The 19,499-nt window shown below is 40.0% G+C and overlaps 1 protein-coding gene across 1 annotated transcript in view; it reads right to left on the bottom strand.

Annotated features, from left to right (window-relative positions):
* Positions 1-19,499, bottom strand: part of LOC111872031 (zinc finger protein 423) — a 610,024-nt gene that overhangs the window by 348,381 nt on the left and 242,144 nt on the right. Inside the window, exon 6 of the mRNA XM_033754486.1 lies at positions 17,395-17,538. Coding sequence (XP_033610377.1) covers positions 17,395-17,538 — 144 coding nt within the window. The remainder of the gene's footprint in view (positions 1-17,394; positions 17,539-19,499) is intronic.

Below are 19,499 nucleotides of genomic sequence, written 5' to 3'. Positions count from 1 at the left end.
TCACGGTTGAAGGGTAAGATAAGCGAGCAAGAAGCAAGCCTTGCCCCGAAATTGCAATTAACTTCTACCGGACTGCACTGCATCACACCCCCGAATGAAGCACACTTCACAGCTGTGAGGACCTCAAATCTAGCAGGGTACGATAGGTTTACAACTGACATTCAACCAGCGAAAAGAAAATAAATATGTAAGTATGTGAGGAATACTATCTTGCGGCAGGTGACTCCGTGTAGTGTGTTAGAACTTCATGGACATTTCCGAGGAACGTACTGTTTCCATCTCAGAGTAGAAGAGTAGGACGCCTCTGTGGTCTAGTGTTCAGACTTCCTAGCTACAGATCCAGAGGTCCCGGGCTTGATTCCCGGCGCTACCAGATTTTCTGAGAAATAGTGTGTCAGGAATGGGGTCCACTCAGCCTCGTGATGATAATTGAGGAATTACTTGAATGGAAAAGTAGCGGGTCCGGTGTAGAAAACCGAAATTAACGGCCGTGGGGATCCGTTCCGCTGACCACACGACACCCTCTATCCGCTAAAGTTGTCACTAACTTCGTCAACAAGCGACGGTCGCTCGCTCGGTATAGCTCGCTTGCGTATTGAAGACCACGGAGTTAAGTCGAAGAGTACACTAAGCGACAAGATAAAATCAAGATGGAGACGATACGTTACTCCTAAATTTCGGTAGAATTCTGCTAGATTATGAGACGTCAAGACAGTTCATTTCGCAGTCACGGCTGTGAGAGCTTCAAATCCAGACTGGTACGACAATGTTTCCGATGTCAGTGTCATTTATCAGTGATTATTATTACAAGTAGTTCATCTATGGCACCTTGGTCTTAGTTCCGACGAAGGGGCAGCTACGTTTTATTTCTAGTCACTTCACAGACTCTCTGTATGACGGAGAATATAATTAAAGCTGTGTGTTCCAGCAAATCATCACCCAGATCAAGTTGTCCATATATTACAACCCACTCCTTCCCTTCCTATTTCAACTTCCGTTATCGTGGACAGTGGGGCCCCCCTGATGCCCTTTTACCCCCTGCAGGCTTTCAGATTCAGGACATGTCAGTGGCAGCATGCGTACCCCTGCTGACAGGCCACCCCACTAGCTCTGCTGAAACACGCAATGCGCATCACCTTCTCACTGCCCCTTGAAAGATCATACACTGCAGTACGTAGGTATAACTGCTTTATCTGTGGAACAATAATTTGTATTGCCGGCTTTATTTACAAGGAGGCTACGAGTATGTTTTGTTCGATATTCTGTTATTGTACATAGCACTCGTAATGGTATTTTGCAGTTTCTATATAGCTTTTCTTGGCCGCTCACAGTAGCCGAGCGGTCTAATGCATGTACTGTCTTCGCTCGCTCGGAAGCCGGGATCGTGGGTTCGAATCCCACACAAGGCATGGATGTTTCGTGTGTGCTTGCGTTTATTCTGTGTTTCTGTTGTCCTGTGTTTAGGTAGAGACCTTGCGATGAGCGGATCACCCGTCCAAGAAGTCCTACCATCTATAAAATGATCATGAAATTGAGAAATCAGCCCTATGATCCAAAGTTGCAGCAAATTGATAGGCCCACTAAAACCTTATACAGATTACACCATTTTAACTTCAATAGTTTCCAATTAATTATTACCTCACCACATTTCGTCGTCTTCAGAGAAGCGTGAGAGAGTAGAATAAAGGTTTCATCCAGAGTCGCAGATTCAATCCAGCCCAATCCTTCACATCCAATATTTTTAAGATACGGTTCAACATGCTCTGCTAATCTATGCGTAGAGGTGAAATCAGGTGTCCCGCAAGGATGCGTGATGGGACCTCTACTGTACTTCATGCATATTGCAGACTTGCCCATAACAAACAACACTAAAATCGCAACCTTCGCGGATGACACAGCCCTGCTACAGCAAATAATGATCCAGTAGAAGCATCACGACATCTTCAACATTATTTAAACCTCCTCCAGTAATGGCACAGCGAGTGGAAAATCAAAATAAACCAGACAAAATCACTGCAAGTTACACTCACCACGACACGTATAACTTTCCCGCAGGTTACCATCAATAATATGCATATGATGGTTCAAACCGAAGTAAAATATTCGGGATTATACCAAAAACTGACATGCCAGAAACAAGTCAAAAAAAGCGTCGGAAGTTAAATTTAAAACTACGAGAAATGTCCTGGCTTCTGGGCCGAAAATCCTAGCTATCCATAGAAAACAAGGCTCTATTATATAAGTGCATAATAAAACTCATATGGACATATGGTATACAGCTATGAGGCTGTACGAAACAATCAAACATGAAAATAATTCAAAGATTTCAATCCAAATTCTTGCGCTCAGTAATTAAAGCACATTGATATTTCTCCAACTTTACTATTCACAGTGATCTGCAAATCCCATTTGTCATAGAAGAGATACATAGATTGTCAACACTCTACCATCAAAGCATACTCGGACACAATGACAGACTAGTTGTAGAAGTTAGCAACCATCAAATGTAAGAAAATTGAGGAGACAGTGGCCGTCTGGCCTATCACAACCCGCAGATGACGAAAATTAAAGCCATCGCCATTCCCCTACAGGGCCTGTAAGAGTATCATCAGTGGATGACTTCTCTACTCAAGACTTCGACTTAGAACAAATTTACTTATTACTCCATATTATTGAGAGTAGATTGTACGATATGTTATTAATTAAATAAAAAGAATATGTGTAGGACTTCCAAATAGTAGGCATATATCCTGTCAAGTGATAGGACTAATGTCCTGCATGCATCTTCTTATCGGCACCATGCAAGCTATAGTTCCCGCTCATGTAATCTTTCTTGAGTTGATCATTATGAAAGTATTCTCTGAAGAGTACAAATTTTGAGGCTTCTCTTTGAGGAATTTTTATGAACAGTAGTAGCCTCTGCTTCATAACAGAAGTAAATAAGAATTATCCTGCACGAAGTTGCTTCTTCACAATGTATCCCCGAAGTTCTGAAATATGTAGAATGGCTAACGCTATTTACGATGAAGAAGAGAACAAATATAAGAAGATGATAATAATGAGGCTGATGACGATTGCGGAGGAATATGTAGATAAATACTATGAGGGGTACAAAAAGGAGAAAGAAAGGAAGGTAGGAAGATAACAATAATCCTCACCGCGCTTATACAACAGATCAAAATAATAAGTCTTTAATAATGTGAAAGGGAAATGCAGGATTTTGCCTGTTTATTCAGTTTTAACTCATATAACAACATACGAGAATTTATATAAAGTGTGACCAAGCATTTCCTAGGCAAACTGCACTAACAGGAGAAATAGTGAACGGTCAGAAATGGGCGTGGGTGTGAAGTTGATGGAGGAGTAGTTGAGTGATGGTAGAAATAGGGGTTGGGGGGTTGAAGCTAACGTGACTGACCAAAATCAAACTAACATGGGCGGATGGTGACGCATTAGAGAGCAACGGAGTACAAAGTTTCGCAAACAACGCAACGCTGTCCACTGATATACATGCATATCCTATACATAGCACGCGGAAAGCGTTGCTTAAAATTTCATGACGAGTGCAAACACTAGGAACCTTGTCACACGTATCATTCATGACATCAGCACAGCAGAACACGAGGGGGCGTAGGGATGGAGAGGGTGACAATTCGACATGCAAGGTAACCCGAGTGGGTGTGTGATGATGCCCCCAGAGAAACAGATACCACCTCGCTCCTAACAGGAAGTGCCCGTCTGACGTCTCGAGGTAGACATTACCGTCGGATGACCTAATGACCGCGCCGAGGCAGGAGACGAACCTTAGCATTTGATTGCAGGAAAGTACCACTCCATTCCTTGCCCCAGGCCCCACTTCTGTTACTGTGTTCCTACATTTGACTTGATGCAAAAGAAAGTAACAGTTTCATGCAATTAGTAACTCATTGTTAAGAGTGATTCAGATAAAAGCGTTGAGAATCACGAACTAATCCCAAGCAAGACAAAATATGGACCAAGCAATGAAAGTTTCGTCTATCGGACTTTGTAATACTAATGAATTTTCTGTTAACTAAGAAAGTCTACTTGTTTACGTTGCTTACCAATAGTTAACGAAGGTTTCTTAAAACAGACCACGAAAGCATTCTTTTAAATTTTAATGTACTCAAATTTTTTTTCTTCCTCATATATTATTTCACCTTGTAATCTCATTAGTTCAAACATCATGTGTGTTAAGTAATAATCAACAAATAAATCGATCATAATAAGGATACTAATAGAAAAGGAATTGCCACATAGTTTGGAAAGGATACGTGTAAATCGAATCTCAGAGCTACAGGCCTACATTTTGAGCCACATACAGTACAAACAAACTAATTAACAAATTCGAATCATGAAGCCAGACCGCCTCTGTGGTCTGGTGGTCAGCTTTCCTGGCTACAGGTCCAGAGGTTCGGGTTCGATTTCCGGCGCTACCAGATCTTTCCTGAGAAATAGTGGGTCTGGAACGGGGTCCACTCAGCCTCGTGATGATAATTGAGGAGTTATTTCAAGGAAATAGCGGTTCCGGTCTAGAAAACCAAAATTAACGGCCATGGGGATTCGTTGCATTGACCACGCGACACTTTCTATCCGCAAAAGTTGTCACTAACTTCGCCGACAAGCGGCGGTTGCTCGGTCGGTATAGTTCGCTTGCGGACTAAAATCACGGAAGTTTGTTTTGTTTTTTTGTTTTGATTAATGAAGCCAGAGGAAGATAGAAGGAAAATTTCAGACATTGTAACCTGAACATACCAAGCACCTAATCGACGACGATCATGATGATGATTATGAATCATTTTACCCACATTACACAAACCTAGAACTTTGTGATAACTGTGGAAACTGCTCCATTTAGGCAAAAATTATTCGAATAAATACAGTCTCTAGATTTGATACACAGCGTTGTTAAATAAACCACAAGCATATATACGATATTCTATTTAAAACAGTCTCTGAATAATGATATTCGAGGCAGCTTAGAGAACGGATATGGATGGAGTGACCATGGTTCGATTTCCAGTATGGTGCCTCTTATATTATTTCTCCTTTGGTCGCTACAATCCGTGATGAATCTTAGTCTCTTTTATGATTGCTCTTCATTGTTCCTTATCCTGTGACTTTAGTCTCCAATTTCTAAGGGCCATTGTCTTGAAATCATCTTCAACTGAATCCATCCACCTGACAGCAGGTCTGCCCACTCATCGAGCGCCGTTTGGTTCATACAGAGTTAACTTCTTGCAAGCGTTATGCTCCTGCATTCTGAACATATGTCCCAGCGATCTCAACCGCCCCATTTTGATCACTTTAATTATATAATTTTATAAAGTTCACGGCTATAAGTTGATCTAAATATACCATTTTCCGTAACTGAGCCATAAATACTTCTTTCAAAGATGCGGTGCATATTTTCATCTAACCTTTTTAGGAGCTAACTTTTACTTCCATAAGTACGGGTAAGTCTATAAGAGCAAAGTTTGTCTTTCTCCCTAAATAACATGAACTCGTTTGTTTAGGTCATAGCTACTTAGATTTTAATTACAATTCTGTTTTATTTCGGCCTGTTAGGCTTTACTAAACATACTTTTCGTGTTCATCCAGTCTTCTAATTGTCATCAACAACGCGGAAACGTAGATGGAGTGAGAAGCAGACCATTCACTTCCACCCAATTCAACGCTTGGAAAATTACACGGATATACTCGTACAGCACCTCGCCCACTACACACCAAGGAGTCTGAGGTTTAGCTAATAGTAATTCAAATTCAATTTGCTCAGCTGCATAAATATACCGAATTGAGAAACTCACGTGCCTTATAAAACCAGCCCTCAGGAAGTTTTGAATCGGATATTTCAATTCCGTCACATTAGCGTTTCGTCGAACTGAACAAAACAATGCAGTTCATGTTATTTTCCTTGTAAGTTCTCCATCAGTTAACATGACATATTTTTTAAAACCTCCATAAATAAGTTTTCCTAACTCGAAATTCACCCCGTGACCCATCTAATAACATTTCCTGACTTCAGTTTGTTAACTTATTTAATACGAAATAAAAACTGTTGAAAATCCATTAATCGTAGCTAAAATTGAAACCGGACGTGGTAATGGGGTGGGGTCTAGTTATAATTGTGATTGCAAGTGTAAGCATCGGCCATGCCCATCCATTCCACCAATTAAAATCTGTGAGTACATGGAAACCCTATCTTTCAGGATCCATTAGCTTATTCAGTGCAGTAAAGGGAAGGAAGGGGCACACAGAGACACAGTAGCCTGCAGCGAATGAGTGAGCTGTTCCCTGGAGAACGAAGTACAGTCTGCACACACCACCACCTCACACCCGTGACCACGCTGTATTCTTTTTAGAACAACGTGTTCCAAAGCATATTCGACGAAGGTTTGTGTTTTCTTTCTAAATATAGAAAATATTATTAATCCTCAAGTAAATACGAAGGGAAAGTAATCCTAGGGAAATGAATAGCCAACCGAATACACTATAAAATACCTTTCGATATAGCAAATACTCCAGAACAATCCCTTCTTTGAATAATTTAACGTCCACGTATTTATCGTCCGTCAATATTGCAGCATTTGTTTATTCACTACTTAATTTTAATTTAGTTTAACATTATACACTTTGACAATACATGTTTCGGCCCCAAACGGCCATCTTCAAGTGTCTNCGGCACATTAATAATAAAGAATTGAATTGAATTGAATTGAATACATTTTTGGGCCCCAAACGGCCATCTTCAAGTGTCTTGATATGTTACAAAACTTTATTAAATCGTGTTAAAACTGCTACACTGTGTTAGTCCGTGTTAGAATCACTTTCATGCCAGGGGCATGTGAGTACAAAGTAAACGAACATAACATAATAGCATTACCAAACAATTAGAAAACAACATTAATCTAGGGATGTTATAAATTACAGGTGGCAGTAATAACTAAAAAGTAGGCTACATATGTGAGGGACAAGCTGCCGAAACAAAACACCCTGGACAGACATACATTTATGAATAATGGGCGACACCCCATGTGAAGTGAAATAAAATGCACCAAAATAACATGTGTATAATAGAAATTGTAAAGGATTTTATCTGGTTTTAGCTGAAAAGAGGACTACAGTGTGTGATTTTAAAACGGACTAAGACAGTGTAGCAGTTTCAACACGATTTAATAAAATATTTGTAACATATCAAGACACCTGAAGATGGCCGTTTGGGGCCGATATATGTAGTGTCAAAATGTATAATGTTAAACTAAAATTAAAATTAAGTAGTGAATAAACAAATGTTGCAATATTGACGGACGATAAATACGTGGATGTTAAGTTATACAATTGCAGCAGGATGCTGAAATACAGAATCCTTCGTTAAAATCTGAATCAAGGCTTCTATTTCCCAGATTGCGAAATTAAAGCTGTGTAAGTTATATGAAGTGCTAAAAACATATAAAATGAATAGTTATAAGCGGAATATGCTGAAATATAACTCGATTTATATTTGTATATGCAAGATATTCTTAGAAACAGAGCGTATATAAAAAAATCCGTGGCTTTATTCCGCAAGCGAACTACACCGACCAAGCGACCTCCGCTTGTCGGCGAAGTTAATGCTAACTTTAGCGGATAGAGGGTGTCGCGTGGTGAACGCAAAGAATCCCCGCGGCCGTTAATTTCGGTTTTCTAGACCGGAGCCGCTACTTTTCCATTCAAGTACCTCCTCAATTATGCTCATGAGGCTGAGTGGACCCCGTTCCAGACCCACTACTTCTCAGAAAATCTGGTAGCGCCAGGAATCGAACCCGGACCCCTGGATCTGCAGCCAGGAATTCTGAACACTAGAACACAGAGGGTATATATTATTTTTATATATACCCTGCTTTCATTTTATCATTATATTATATCGAGGTTATGGTACAGTAGGATCGTCAGGTAACAGTACGTGCTGGAATACACATAACCACCAAGCAGTCCGACAGACAACTTACGCATAAAACATCCCAGAAGTAGTAGCGAGGCGAAACGGGGCTGACCGCTACTTTACACATCAAAGTGATGATCACCCCCCACTGTGGTGCAGCGGCCGAGTTGGATTCCACACGACAGAGACAGCGAGACACTTTCAAAGGCAAGAACTTTTTATAGCATTCTGGCACGGCAGAAACTGCTAAAATGTTCAGTTGTTTGTTTTAAAGGAAGCCATGTACAGTGTTCAGCTCTGGTATATAATTAAGAAGAATAAAGACATCCACGTCGTTCACAATCGCAAACAGTACCAGAGATACACAAAAATAACTTTAATCTGTTTAATGTAATCCACATACTGAAGATCGAGTCTCACTAAAATCCCAGAAATAGAAGATACAAAATACGCACATTTTTATGAAAGTCCTTTTATAAACTGTTAAGTACAGATGGTACACTCAAACCCCTATACACATCTTATATTTTCCGTAGTCATGCATCATGGATTCAAACACCGCTGCTTTGAATTGCTCACCAATTCGTACTAAGGGATGGATAATGTATAATTAAAAGTCAAATTATTTAGTTACACGTAACTAACTTTATGGAGCTGGGCCCTTCTTGAGAAACCGCCAATTGTGCAGCTACTCAAGAACTTCCCAGCATTCTATGGAACCCGAAGGTTCATTACTGTATTCACAAGAGCCCTTCAATGATCATGTCCTGAAACAAATCGATCTAGTCCATACCACCCCTTTCTAGCTCTCTAAGATCCATTTTAATATTATCCACACACCTATGTCTTTGTCTTCCTAGTGGTCTTTTTCTTTCTTTCCCACCAATATCATTATGCATTCCGCTTGTCCTCCATTTGTGCTACATTCCCCGCCCACCTCATCCTCCTTGACGTGATCATTCTAATTATACTTGGAGAAGAATACAAGTTATGAAGCTCCTCATTATGAAGTTTTCTCAAACCTCCCGTCACATCATCTCTCTTCGGTACAAATATTCTCCTCAGCGCCCTGTTCTCAAACACCCTCAGTCTATGTTCCTCCCTCAATACCAGAGACCAAGCTTCACACCCATACAGAACCATAGGCAAAATTATAGTTTTATGTGTTCTAATTTTTATGTTTCTAGACAGCAGGCGAGAAGACAAAAGGTTCTGGATTGAATGGTAGCAAGCATTACCTGAATTCAATCTCCTCTTAGTTTCCTCCTGAAGCAAGTTTTCATTTGCTACAGTCGTAGCGCAGACCTAGATGGGATTTGGAGAAGTTATATCCTCAAAGACAAAGCGTCCAAGAGACCCTAGAAGAGAAACTCGGTGCAATTGAAGGTGAAACCGGAAATGCTGAAGCGCAGTGGAACGATATAAAAGAATGCATGTTAGATACTATCAGTGATTTGGTTGGTAAAGTTGAGAAGATAGCAAGAAAACCATGGGTTACACAGGAGATGATGAGTAAAATGGAGGAGCGAAGGAAATGGAAGAATGTCAACAATGAAGAAGGCAGGAGGAAATACAGGAGACTGAGGAATGAATTGAAAAGAGCCACGGACAGGGCCAAAAAGGAATATCTTGAGAAGATATGTAATGAGATTATAGAATTTCAAAGAACAGGACGTTATGATTTGATGTACATGAAGACAAAAGAACTAGGATGAAAAGAGAACCATGGGATTCAAAATATTGTCATCGAAGACTCCCAGGGGAATAGAATAGTAGATCAGAGGCAAGTGCTGAAAATTTGGGAAAATTATATTACAGAACTATATGATCGACCTAATCGGCCAGAAACCTTAGAAGTTGAACCGGAAGAAGAAGTAGATACAGACGAGAAAGGACCATATATTTTACAAAGTGAGGTGGAAAAAGCTATCAAGGAAATGAGGAAGGGAAAGGCTACAGGAGATGATGATGTACCTGGAGATGTGCTCAAGTTACTGGGAGAAGGTGGTTTGAAAACACTGACAAAACTAATGAACACCATATATGAAAGTGGAGAGTGGCCCAAGGACTTTACAGAAGTTACAATGATTGCCTTAAAGAAAAAGACAAAAGCTACAAAATGCAGCGACCATCGCACAATAAGTCTTATTGCACATACAGCAAAGATAATAGCAAAGATACTTAAAAGAAGAATTGAAAGGAAAATAGAGGATGTACTTGGAGAAGATCAGTTTGGATTTAGAAGAGGAAAAGGAACCAGGGATGCAATTGGGATGATGAGAATTATAGCGGAACGAACTTTGGAGATAGATGAAGAACTGTGTGTTTGCTTCATAGACTGGCAGAAGGCATTTGACCGGGTAAACTGGACCAAATTAATGCAGATCCTGAAAGAAACAGGTATCGATTGGCATGAAAGAAGATTGATTAGCAAATTGTACATGGATCAGAAAGTTAGAGTACGACTGGACAGGGGGGAGACAGGAAGTGTGCAGATTGGAAGAGGAGTTCGACAAGGATGCTGTTTATCACCAATTCTGTTCAACTTGTACAGCGAATGCCTTACCAAGGAAGCTCTGGATGGGCTCGGTGACTTCAAAGTAGGAGGGCAAATTATTCAAACTGTGAAATATGCAGATGACCTTGTGTTAATGGCTAAGGAAGAAACTGTGCTACAGGGCATGATTGATAGACTAATTGAAATTGGAAGGTGCTATGGCATGGAAATGAATGTGGAGAAAACAAAAGTAATGAAAATTTCGAGACAACCAACCCCAGTCACAATAAAGATAGACCAAAAACAAGTGGAGAATGTGAAATGTTTTAAATATTTGGGTAGCTTGTTAACAGATGATGGAAGGTGTACTTGTGAAATTAAATCCAGGATTGCCATGGCAAAAGCTGCATTTAGCAAGAAGAAGAATCTTTTTACCAGCAAATTGGACTTAAATTTGAGGAAGAAACTAGTGAAATGCTACATTTGGAGCATAGCTCTGTATGGGGCTGAAACATGGACACTTAGGGCAGTAGATCAGAAACATCTGGAAAGTTTCGAAATGTGGTGTTGGAGAAGGATGGAGAAGATCAGTTGGACCGATTATGTGAGAAATGAAGAAGTGTTAATTAGAGTCAGTGAGCAGAGGAATATCCTACACGAAATAAGAAAACGGAAGGCTAATTGGATTGGTCATGTTTTACGCAGAAACTGCCTTCTAAAAGAAGTTATCGAATGAAAGATAGAGGGGCGGATAGAAGTGACAAGAAGACGAGGAAGAAGACGTAAGAAGATGCTGTATGACCTTGGGGACAGAAGAGGATACTGTCATTTGAAGAAGAAAGCTCTAGATCGCATTAAATGGAGGAATTGTTTTGGAAGACACTGTGAACCTGTCGTCTTGACAGATTACTGATGAGTGATGATGATGATAGTCGTACCAAAATATCTTAAATATGCCATATTTTCAAAACATCTGTTAGCTATCTTTATGTCACGATTTTGCCCTGCATTCTGGTGACAAGAGAGCAACCTATACTTAATTTTCTCTCGCTTACTTCAAGACCAACCTCCTTACCAGCCTCAATTAAAGTTTGTGTATTTTTCTTTATGGTATCTATGTTATCATCCAGTAAATTCACATCATCAGCATAGACCAGCAGCTGATATGTCCCATTTAATCATAGTTCAAGCTGGCTTTCCTCGATCATCTCTAATGGCATATTCTAAAGCAAAGTTGAAAAAGGAGTGGCGATAAAGTATCTCCTTGCTTTAGAACATTCTGAATAGGAAAATTATCAGACAAACATTTACCTACACGGACTTTAGTGCACGTTTCCCTTAAACATATTTTAATTGCCCTAACTAGTTCCATGAGTATCCCAAACTCTATCAGAATATTGTACAATACTTCCATCCCAACTACATCGTAGGTTTTCTTCAAGTCTATGAATAGCTGATGTACTGTCCCACTTTACTCCAATTATTTTCCAATATCTGACGAATGCAAAAGATCTAATCAGTAATTGACCTGTTACGTCTAAATCCATGCTGATGATTCCCAATAATTTCATATATATAAGGTGTTAAGCTTCAGAGAATAATATTAGATAAAATTTTCTGTGAAGTTGATAATAGTGATATCTCACTATATCCGGCAGTCAGTTTTGTCACCCTTCTTCTGATTACGGTGTGTTCATAAATATCAATTTTGGAGACTAAATTTTGCTTAAATTCAGTCTAGTGCAATTACTTTCATAAAAAAGTTTACTAAGACTCGCAAATATAATACTTAAAATACTTTTGAAGGTATTTTACAAGAAACAAATCGAGCCTGAAATTATGTGAGCTTTTAATAAACAGGGGACTTCTGTAATCTTCACGTGTGTTTGGAAAACTATTGTTGGTTACTGAACATAGAAGTCCTCAAATATACGAGTACGTATTGTATAACAATTATGTACTGTTTACTTCTCCTGTTAACTATCTCGAAAACCGTAAGAAAAATACATTATTAGACAGAAAACGTATGACTGGCAACAAGTCAAAGACTCATTTGGTGGAAGCACGCAACTCATTTATGTGGGATACTCTTGATTCCACAACTGCAGCAAGATTCGATAATAAACGGCATTTATTTGTATCTCATTAGAGTAATTCATACAAAGGTTCGATTCAGTTCAGATGAAACAATCTTTCCTTTCCTCCTTTTGATAAGTAAAGTAGAGTAAAGTAAAGTAAAGCTATCCCTGTAACAGGACGTGGAGGCCCATAGGGTTGTGAGACGTCGAGGCACCCACATTTTCTAGATAATCAGCTCACAGATGCAGGTGAGGTTGTCAGCCTTGCACGCCGGCCGCCTTTCATCCCCAGGAATATTCCTGGTATTCATTTCTGTCAGAGGCTGAGTCGACTCCAGGCCTATAGTGCGGATAGGAGGATTAGATAAATTGAAAAAATCCTCCTCATCGGGGTTCGATCTCGCGACCTTCAGACTTGCAGCATTGTGCCTCAACAAACTACGCTACCGCGTGCCCCCTTCCTTCTTTTGGTAATGTTCATACTGCTTATGAACGTGCTATAGTTGCATTGATGTATACAGAGTGAACAGAAAACCACACGCGCCTTCTCTCCTCGGGGATATATGCCTCTAAGTCTTACATGTTTGACACAATAAAAACCAATAATTAACACCCACTTCTAGCTAAGCGGCATCATCATTAGGGACTGACACATTTCGAGAGAGTGAATAATCCCTCCATCAACCCCAGAGCCCAGAGTCAAGTCCCGGATGGGTCTCGCCCGCCCACTGCTGATACACGAGCAATGCGTTATTCTGGTCGAACACGACAATGCGTTTATAATTAGCGCGACCTCTGATACGCGTGTCCACGGCGACAGACTCCCCCCTGGCGGAGACACCGTGTAAACAATAGTGTTCAAGCATCAGTCCCGCCGTCCCACAGACCTTCAGAACTGTACTGTACGTATCTCTATATAGAACAGTTTTCTCTCAATCATTTCAAAGCTTTAATTCTGGAATATCTCATGACGTTATATACTAGCACAATATGTCTCTTTGCAACACAACTGTATACATACAGACACACAATTCGATCCTTCCGTAAGAGCACATACCCGTTAAGTGAAAAATATTTCAAAAGCTCGATTGAAGAACAAATTTCTCTTCTGTTTGAGAAACTTACTATGGTTATATGTTAGTATGTTAACTTGCTTATAAATAAGTCTAATTATAGAACTTATTTGATAGAACTTTTTATTTTAAGATGTTGAACAGGTTTAGAATGTGAGAAACATGTCAACTGACTAGAAAGCTCATCTCCAATATCGAAATGTCGATAGAGAATTTAACGCACAATGTAGAGAGCTTTTAATTGAAATGAACTCCTTCCGGAAGAATGTTTTGCATGTAGCCTTTTTTATAAAATAGAGCCTGATCTGTCCCTGTTGTTATTTTCATATGGAGTTGGCGAGAGAAACTTCCGAAACCTTTTAATTTACAATCTGAGTTCTCTGCGGTGTCTGTAGATGCGTCCGTTTGAGCTAATGATTTCAGCCACAGGATGAAACCCTGAAGAACCAGCGAGAAAATGTTCACCTTTCATAACTAATTTGTGTTCCAATGCAAAAGATTACGTCTGAATTTCAAATATTCATACGGCTCTGTAGAGGTCAAGGATAGAAAGAAGGCGGAGAGAAGAGATTAATATTTCTACATTGAAGTTATTAATTCAAAATTAATTATGATAATAAAAGATAAAGCCGGTCACGGTAGCCGAGCGGTCTAAGGCATGTACTGTCTTCGCTCGCTTGGAAACCGGGATCGTGGGTTCGAATCCCACTCAGGGCATTGGTGTTCAGTTTGTGTGTGTGCGTTTTTCTGTGTTTGTGTACAGGTAGAGGCCTTGTGACGAGCTGATCACTCACCCAAGGAGTCCTGCCGAATATGTAAGATCTAGAAAAATCGACGTGAAAGGAGAAGTTCATGGAGGTTGGCCTAGGCCCACTGGGGTTCTAGTGCCAAGCAAAAAAAAAAAAAGATAAAAAAAATGCAAAATAGCCCACTGTAGCAGTCTATTCATCTGCATAAAGCTTGAAAAGAAGTAAACCAAACCTGAAATTTATCTTAGCATTATGAACGTCAATTTACATATTCGGATAATGGATCTCCCGTGGAACCTCAGTTAACAAGAGGGATTCAACAAGCTTTAGAATCTTGGTAAAAAAAATGTAACCAACTATTAACTAACTCAGCTACTGAATTAGTGGCTCCGCTTTTACGGAAACTGAAGTTTAATATACAAGAGCCCGCCACTAATCCCTATCCTGGCTCACATTAATCCACATTATACCTTCTACTCATCTCTTTAAAATCCATTTTATTAACATCCTCTTATCCACGCCTAGATGTATATTAGCTTTATTGTTAACTACAGACAAATCAGTTACAAGTGGTGGACTCCAGTATAATCATTTGACGTCGTTTGCAATGACTTGAAAACTGACATTAGCTAAGTTTCTCCTTGTAAGGCATCTGCAATTTTCTCAGATTTCTGAGAATAATCAAAACTCTGTAAGTACCATTATTTCTATAGCAATAGTGGCCGTAATATAAATATCTAATCCTTCCAGTCGCACTATGGCCCTGGGGTCGACTCAGCCCCTAACAGAAATGTGTACCAGGAATCTTCCTGGGAGTAAAGGGCGGCCGGTGCGTAGGGCTGACAACCTTACCGCCATCTGTGAGCCGATTGTCTAGAAAATGTGGGAGCCTCAACGTCTCACAACCCTATGGGCCTTCTCGGCCTGTTACAGGGATAGCTTTACTTACTTCTTTTTTACTGGTGGTGGTGGTGGTGGTGGTTGTGGTGATATTGGCAGTAATGATACCTGTCGTTTAGCCTGCAATGGGCATAATCTATCACGGCAAACAGAATGCGAGCTCATTACTGAAAATTTGTTACGTATAAAATAACATGCAATATTTATCAAAATATGTTCCAGACTGCTTATATTGCCTAGTCTACAACTTTAACAGTCCCACAGTGAGGAAAAATACAGCCAATTAAGCGGCAATATGTGAGAACTGTGAGAAACTTGTCTGTGTAAATCAATTCGACCGACTCAGGATAGAGTCCTGTGGAGAAATTCGGCGAACGTGGTAATGCACCTCGGGGTTCAATAAAGATGGGGTATTTCTTGACTGTGCGAGCGAGTATCAGTTGGTTAAGAACGATTTCCTCCAGGGAGTTATTAGTTATGAAATTAATTGAACATTTTACTGTCTATAATCTACAGAGCATTACGTGGAGCGAGGTATACACATGTATCCGGCGTGTTTACGCAGTTCTCTGTATCCGAATGCGTTACAGCGAGGATCTGAGGGGATTTGGGACACGGTGAATAATGCTGTAAACTGGATTCGCCTGACAGCGGATCCTAAGCCTGAGTCTAAGAGTGAACACAAATAATACAAATAACAATGCATTTCGCCTGAAGAACTGGTTAAAGAACGCAGATTCAATAACGAAGAGATCAGTTGGGAGCAGTGCACTAAAAATCCCCTAACGAAGTGTTTATGTTCCGTATTAAGATATAGATATGATTAAAATCAGATATAACAAACTCTAGAAATCTGTCAATAATTTCTTTAATGTTGGACAGGCCGCGAGTAAGGACGGTCACATAAAACTGTAGACCGTAAAGTAAATCCAGAGCGATATCTTCTTAAAAGAGGAGAGGAGTAAATTTAAAACGAAATGTTGCTATCTAAGATATGAAATAAATCAACTAAAATTCGTTTCTATTTGCCACATTATGTACCACAACGCACATTCTACTTAACTAATTTTTAGTATTATTATTCTCATTTCGTGGGAAAAATAAAAACTAATTATATCTGAGATTTTCGTTAATTCAGCATGGTATATAAATACATACATTATGCACTGTGACATGTTCCCTGATAGCCGGAATAGTTTAACTAGAAGAGACGTCCTTTGCTAGGTTACGGTGCAGTAAACAGCACATCAGTGTAGTAACAGTTACACACTGATCAATAGAGGAATTGTGGGAAGCAATGGTCTCTATGGGTCCGTGCAGAGGCTATATGTGGAGAATTGAAACACAGCTAAAGGACCAAGGGTATTCATAGGAGACAAACCCATCCTCTCCTCAGAGAAGATGTTACATAAGGACTATGGCCCCAATGGTTCAATTGCCCCTATCTCCGGAGACAGGGGTTAGCTCTAGCTATTGGACCCAAATGAGTAGGTTTTACCTGAGGACAGGGACAGAATCCAGTATCCAAAATGTTTGTTTAAAAAAAATCGGGACGGTTTTTGGATAATAGACAAGACGATGGATAATGTCCAAAAACATAATATTTGTAGCAATATACCATCGTCACAAAATTTTACATCTTATTAAAAGGACTCTAATTGTATAAAACTACACACTTCATTTAAATCGAAAAGTATTTTACAAATCCCACTACCAATGACTAGGAAAGACGATAATGATAGGCCCATCATATCATTATAAAACGTCGTAATAGGCTACTACTAACCCTGACATTTATGACATAAAACAATTAAAATATATGGGGTTCCGAAATATCCAAAATTCGAAGCGTGATAATAATATAGGCAGTGTCTTCAGATTACAATAATGCAGCTTCTAAGAACACTGAAATTCTCTCTTCAGCTTGGCCCATTTATTTCTAAACCTCGTTCTCTTACCGAAGGGAATGTGGAAGTAGGCCAACAATTCGATGATAACTGCTCGTCGTCTCTGCTGATATGCTGCATGGGGTGCACTGCATTTACTGATTCCGCAGAAACCCTGTACGCTCCTGCTCCCGCAGTGCTAACTTTACAATTGATACTTAATGAGGCAGGGCTTAACCTACATATCTCTAGTGTATCTGCAGCTCACTCACCGGACTCAAGGCTGTTATCGGCCTCACCCGGCACGACGGTCGCTGCCGTGGAGGCGGCAGGGGGTGGGCTGAGGAGACGCGAAGACGTCGCCGTGTCGGCACCGCTGTTACCCGCCCCATTATTCAGGAACGCCTCCGAGATACCTAAAACAATAAAACAGTTTAGTCTCAATTGCAAACAACTGTCCTGTACGACTGTGGTCTTCATACACGGTATTGTGCCGCATACACCAGCTTTAAAATTATAGGATATGCCCACTTCTAGGAAATGCCTACTTTACTGCCAAATTCGATGTAAGATGCACATTTCTGACATCCTGTAATGTGACATCATGTGATTCAATATACACGCCGGTTTTTCTGGCAATATGGAGATGGACGAATTGCATAATGTCACTTAAAGAAGTGAGAACAGCAAGCAAACGTGAACGTGCCACCAGAAGCAAACTCGCTACAAATCGAGCGAAAAGTTTTAAATGAGCATTTTAGTGTATTTAAGGGTTTAAGATAATTGTACTGCATTTCAGTTTAAAGAAAAATACATAAGACTGTAACTTACCGCCAGTGAACTAGAGAGATACAAGTCCGTAAGGCAAAATGAGTACCATAAATGGGTATTACCTAGAAATGTTGTTTTTCAGATTATTGCAGCTGACATATTTTTTTTGTTATGCTTGTCATCACAGCGAATGTTTGGCCAGTCTGCAGCCACAAATAACAGCTAACAAGCAACTGACATAAAATCATAAGCCCCACTTCATTAATTCATTCAGCAAGCTACACTTCCACCGTGTAAGGTCTTTTTTTTTCCTTGGCACTACAGCCCCAGTGGGCCTAGGCCTACCTCCATGAACTTCTCCGTTCACTTAGGTTTTTCTAGATCTTACACATACGGTAGGACTCCTTGGGCCGGTGATCACCTCATCGCAAGGCAAACACAGAAAAACGCACACAAACATCCATGCCCTGAGTGGGATTCGAACCCACGATCTCGGCTTCCGAGCGAGCGAAGACAGTGCACGCCTTAGACCGCTCGGCTACCGTGACCGGCACCGTGTAAGGTCTATTGTATCATAATGAAGGCTAGTTGATCTCCGACCAGAATTTGTATTTTTGTTATGATTCTTAAAATTAGACGTAATTTCTTGTTAACGACTTAGCACTTTAATTAGTACTTGTATTACTTCGTGAGTAAAATATTTTATGAGTAATACGCATTAAAAACTACATATCTATGTTTCAGTAATGATTACTGCATTCATCATATGGCATATAACTATGTAACAACGCTCACTGTTGTACCGTGCAATACAAAATATTAATACATGATACAAACTCCGTCTTCAGTGCAAACCATATATTATAGGTCTTTCGTTGTGCAAAACGAAAGACCTACAATATATGGTTTGCACTGAAGACGGAGTTTGTATCATGTATCGCATGGAGTGCAACAGGATACTTAAATATAATATTACAAAATATTAAAAAATTACAATAAAAATATTACAAAATTCGTTTTGCAAAACGAAAGACCTACAATATATGGTTTGCACTGAAGACGGAGTTTGTATCATGTATCGCATGGAGTGCAACAGGATACTTAAATATAATATTACAAAATATTAATTTTCGTACAGATAAGGCATACTTGGATGACACAAGCAGTCTGCATTGCTCCTAGGAATTTTATAAACTGGCTACTTGAGGCATACAGAAACAATGTCAATATCAACATGTGTACAGAAATATACACTTTTGTGAGTTACAGCTGAAAGAATACTGTACAGATACGTGAAACAGTTCAGCATTAATGTGTGGACAGGAATTGGTGGTGACTGGTAGGCTTGCATCTTTTGCCACATCGGCTTGCAGGCAACGAATATCAAGATTTCTTCTTACACGTACACGGTCTGCTAAAGCTACTGGGGGTCAAAGCACGAATGTGGTACATGCATGATGGTGCTTCGGCACATCTCAGCCGCGAACACCTGTCTTGAGCGACTGACAGGTACAGGAGGACCCATTGCATGGCCTGCACACTCGCCAGATAAGAACCTTCTGGATATTTTCCTGTTGGGACGTCTAGATCCCTTGCGTATGCGGCT

The sequence above is a fragment of the Cryptotermes secundus genome, unplaced genomic scaffold (assembly GCF_002891405.2).
Source record: "Cryptotermes secundus unplaced genomic scaffold, Csec_1.0 scaffold87, whole genome shotgun sequence".
NCBI lineage: Eukaryota > Metazoa > Arthropoda > Insecta > Blattodea > Kalotermitidae > Cryptotermes > Cryptotermes secundus.
Note: the sequence above shows the minus strand (reverse complement) of the source record. Positions and strands in the feature narration are given on the sequence as shown.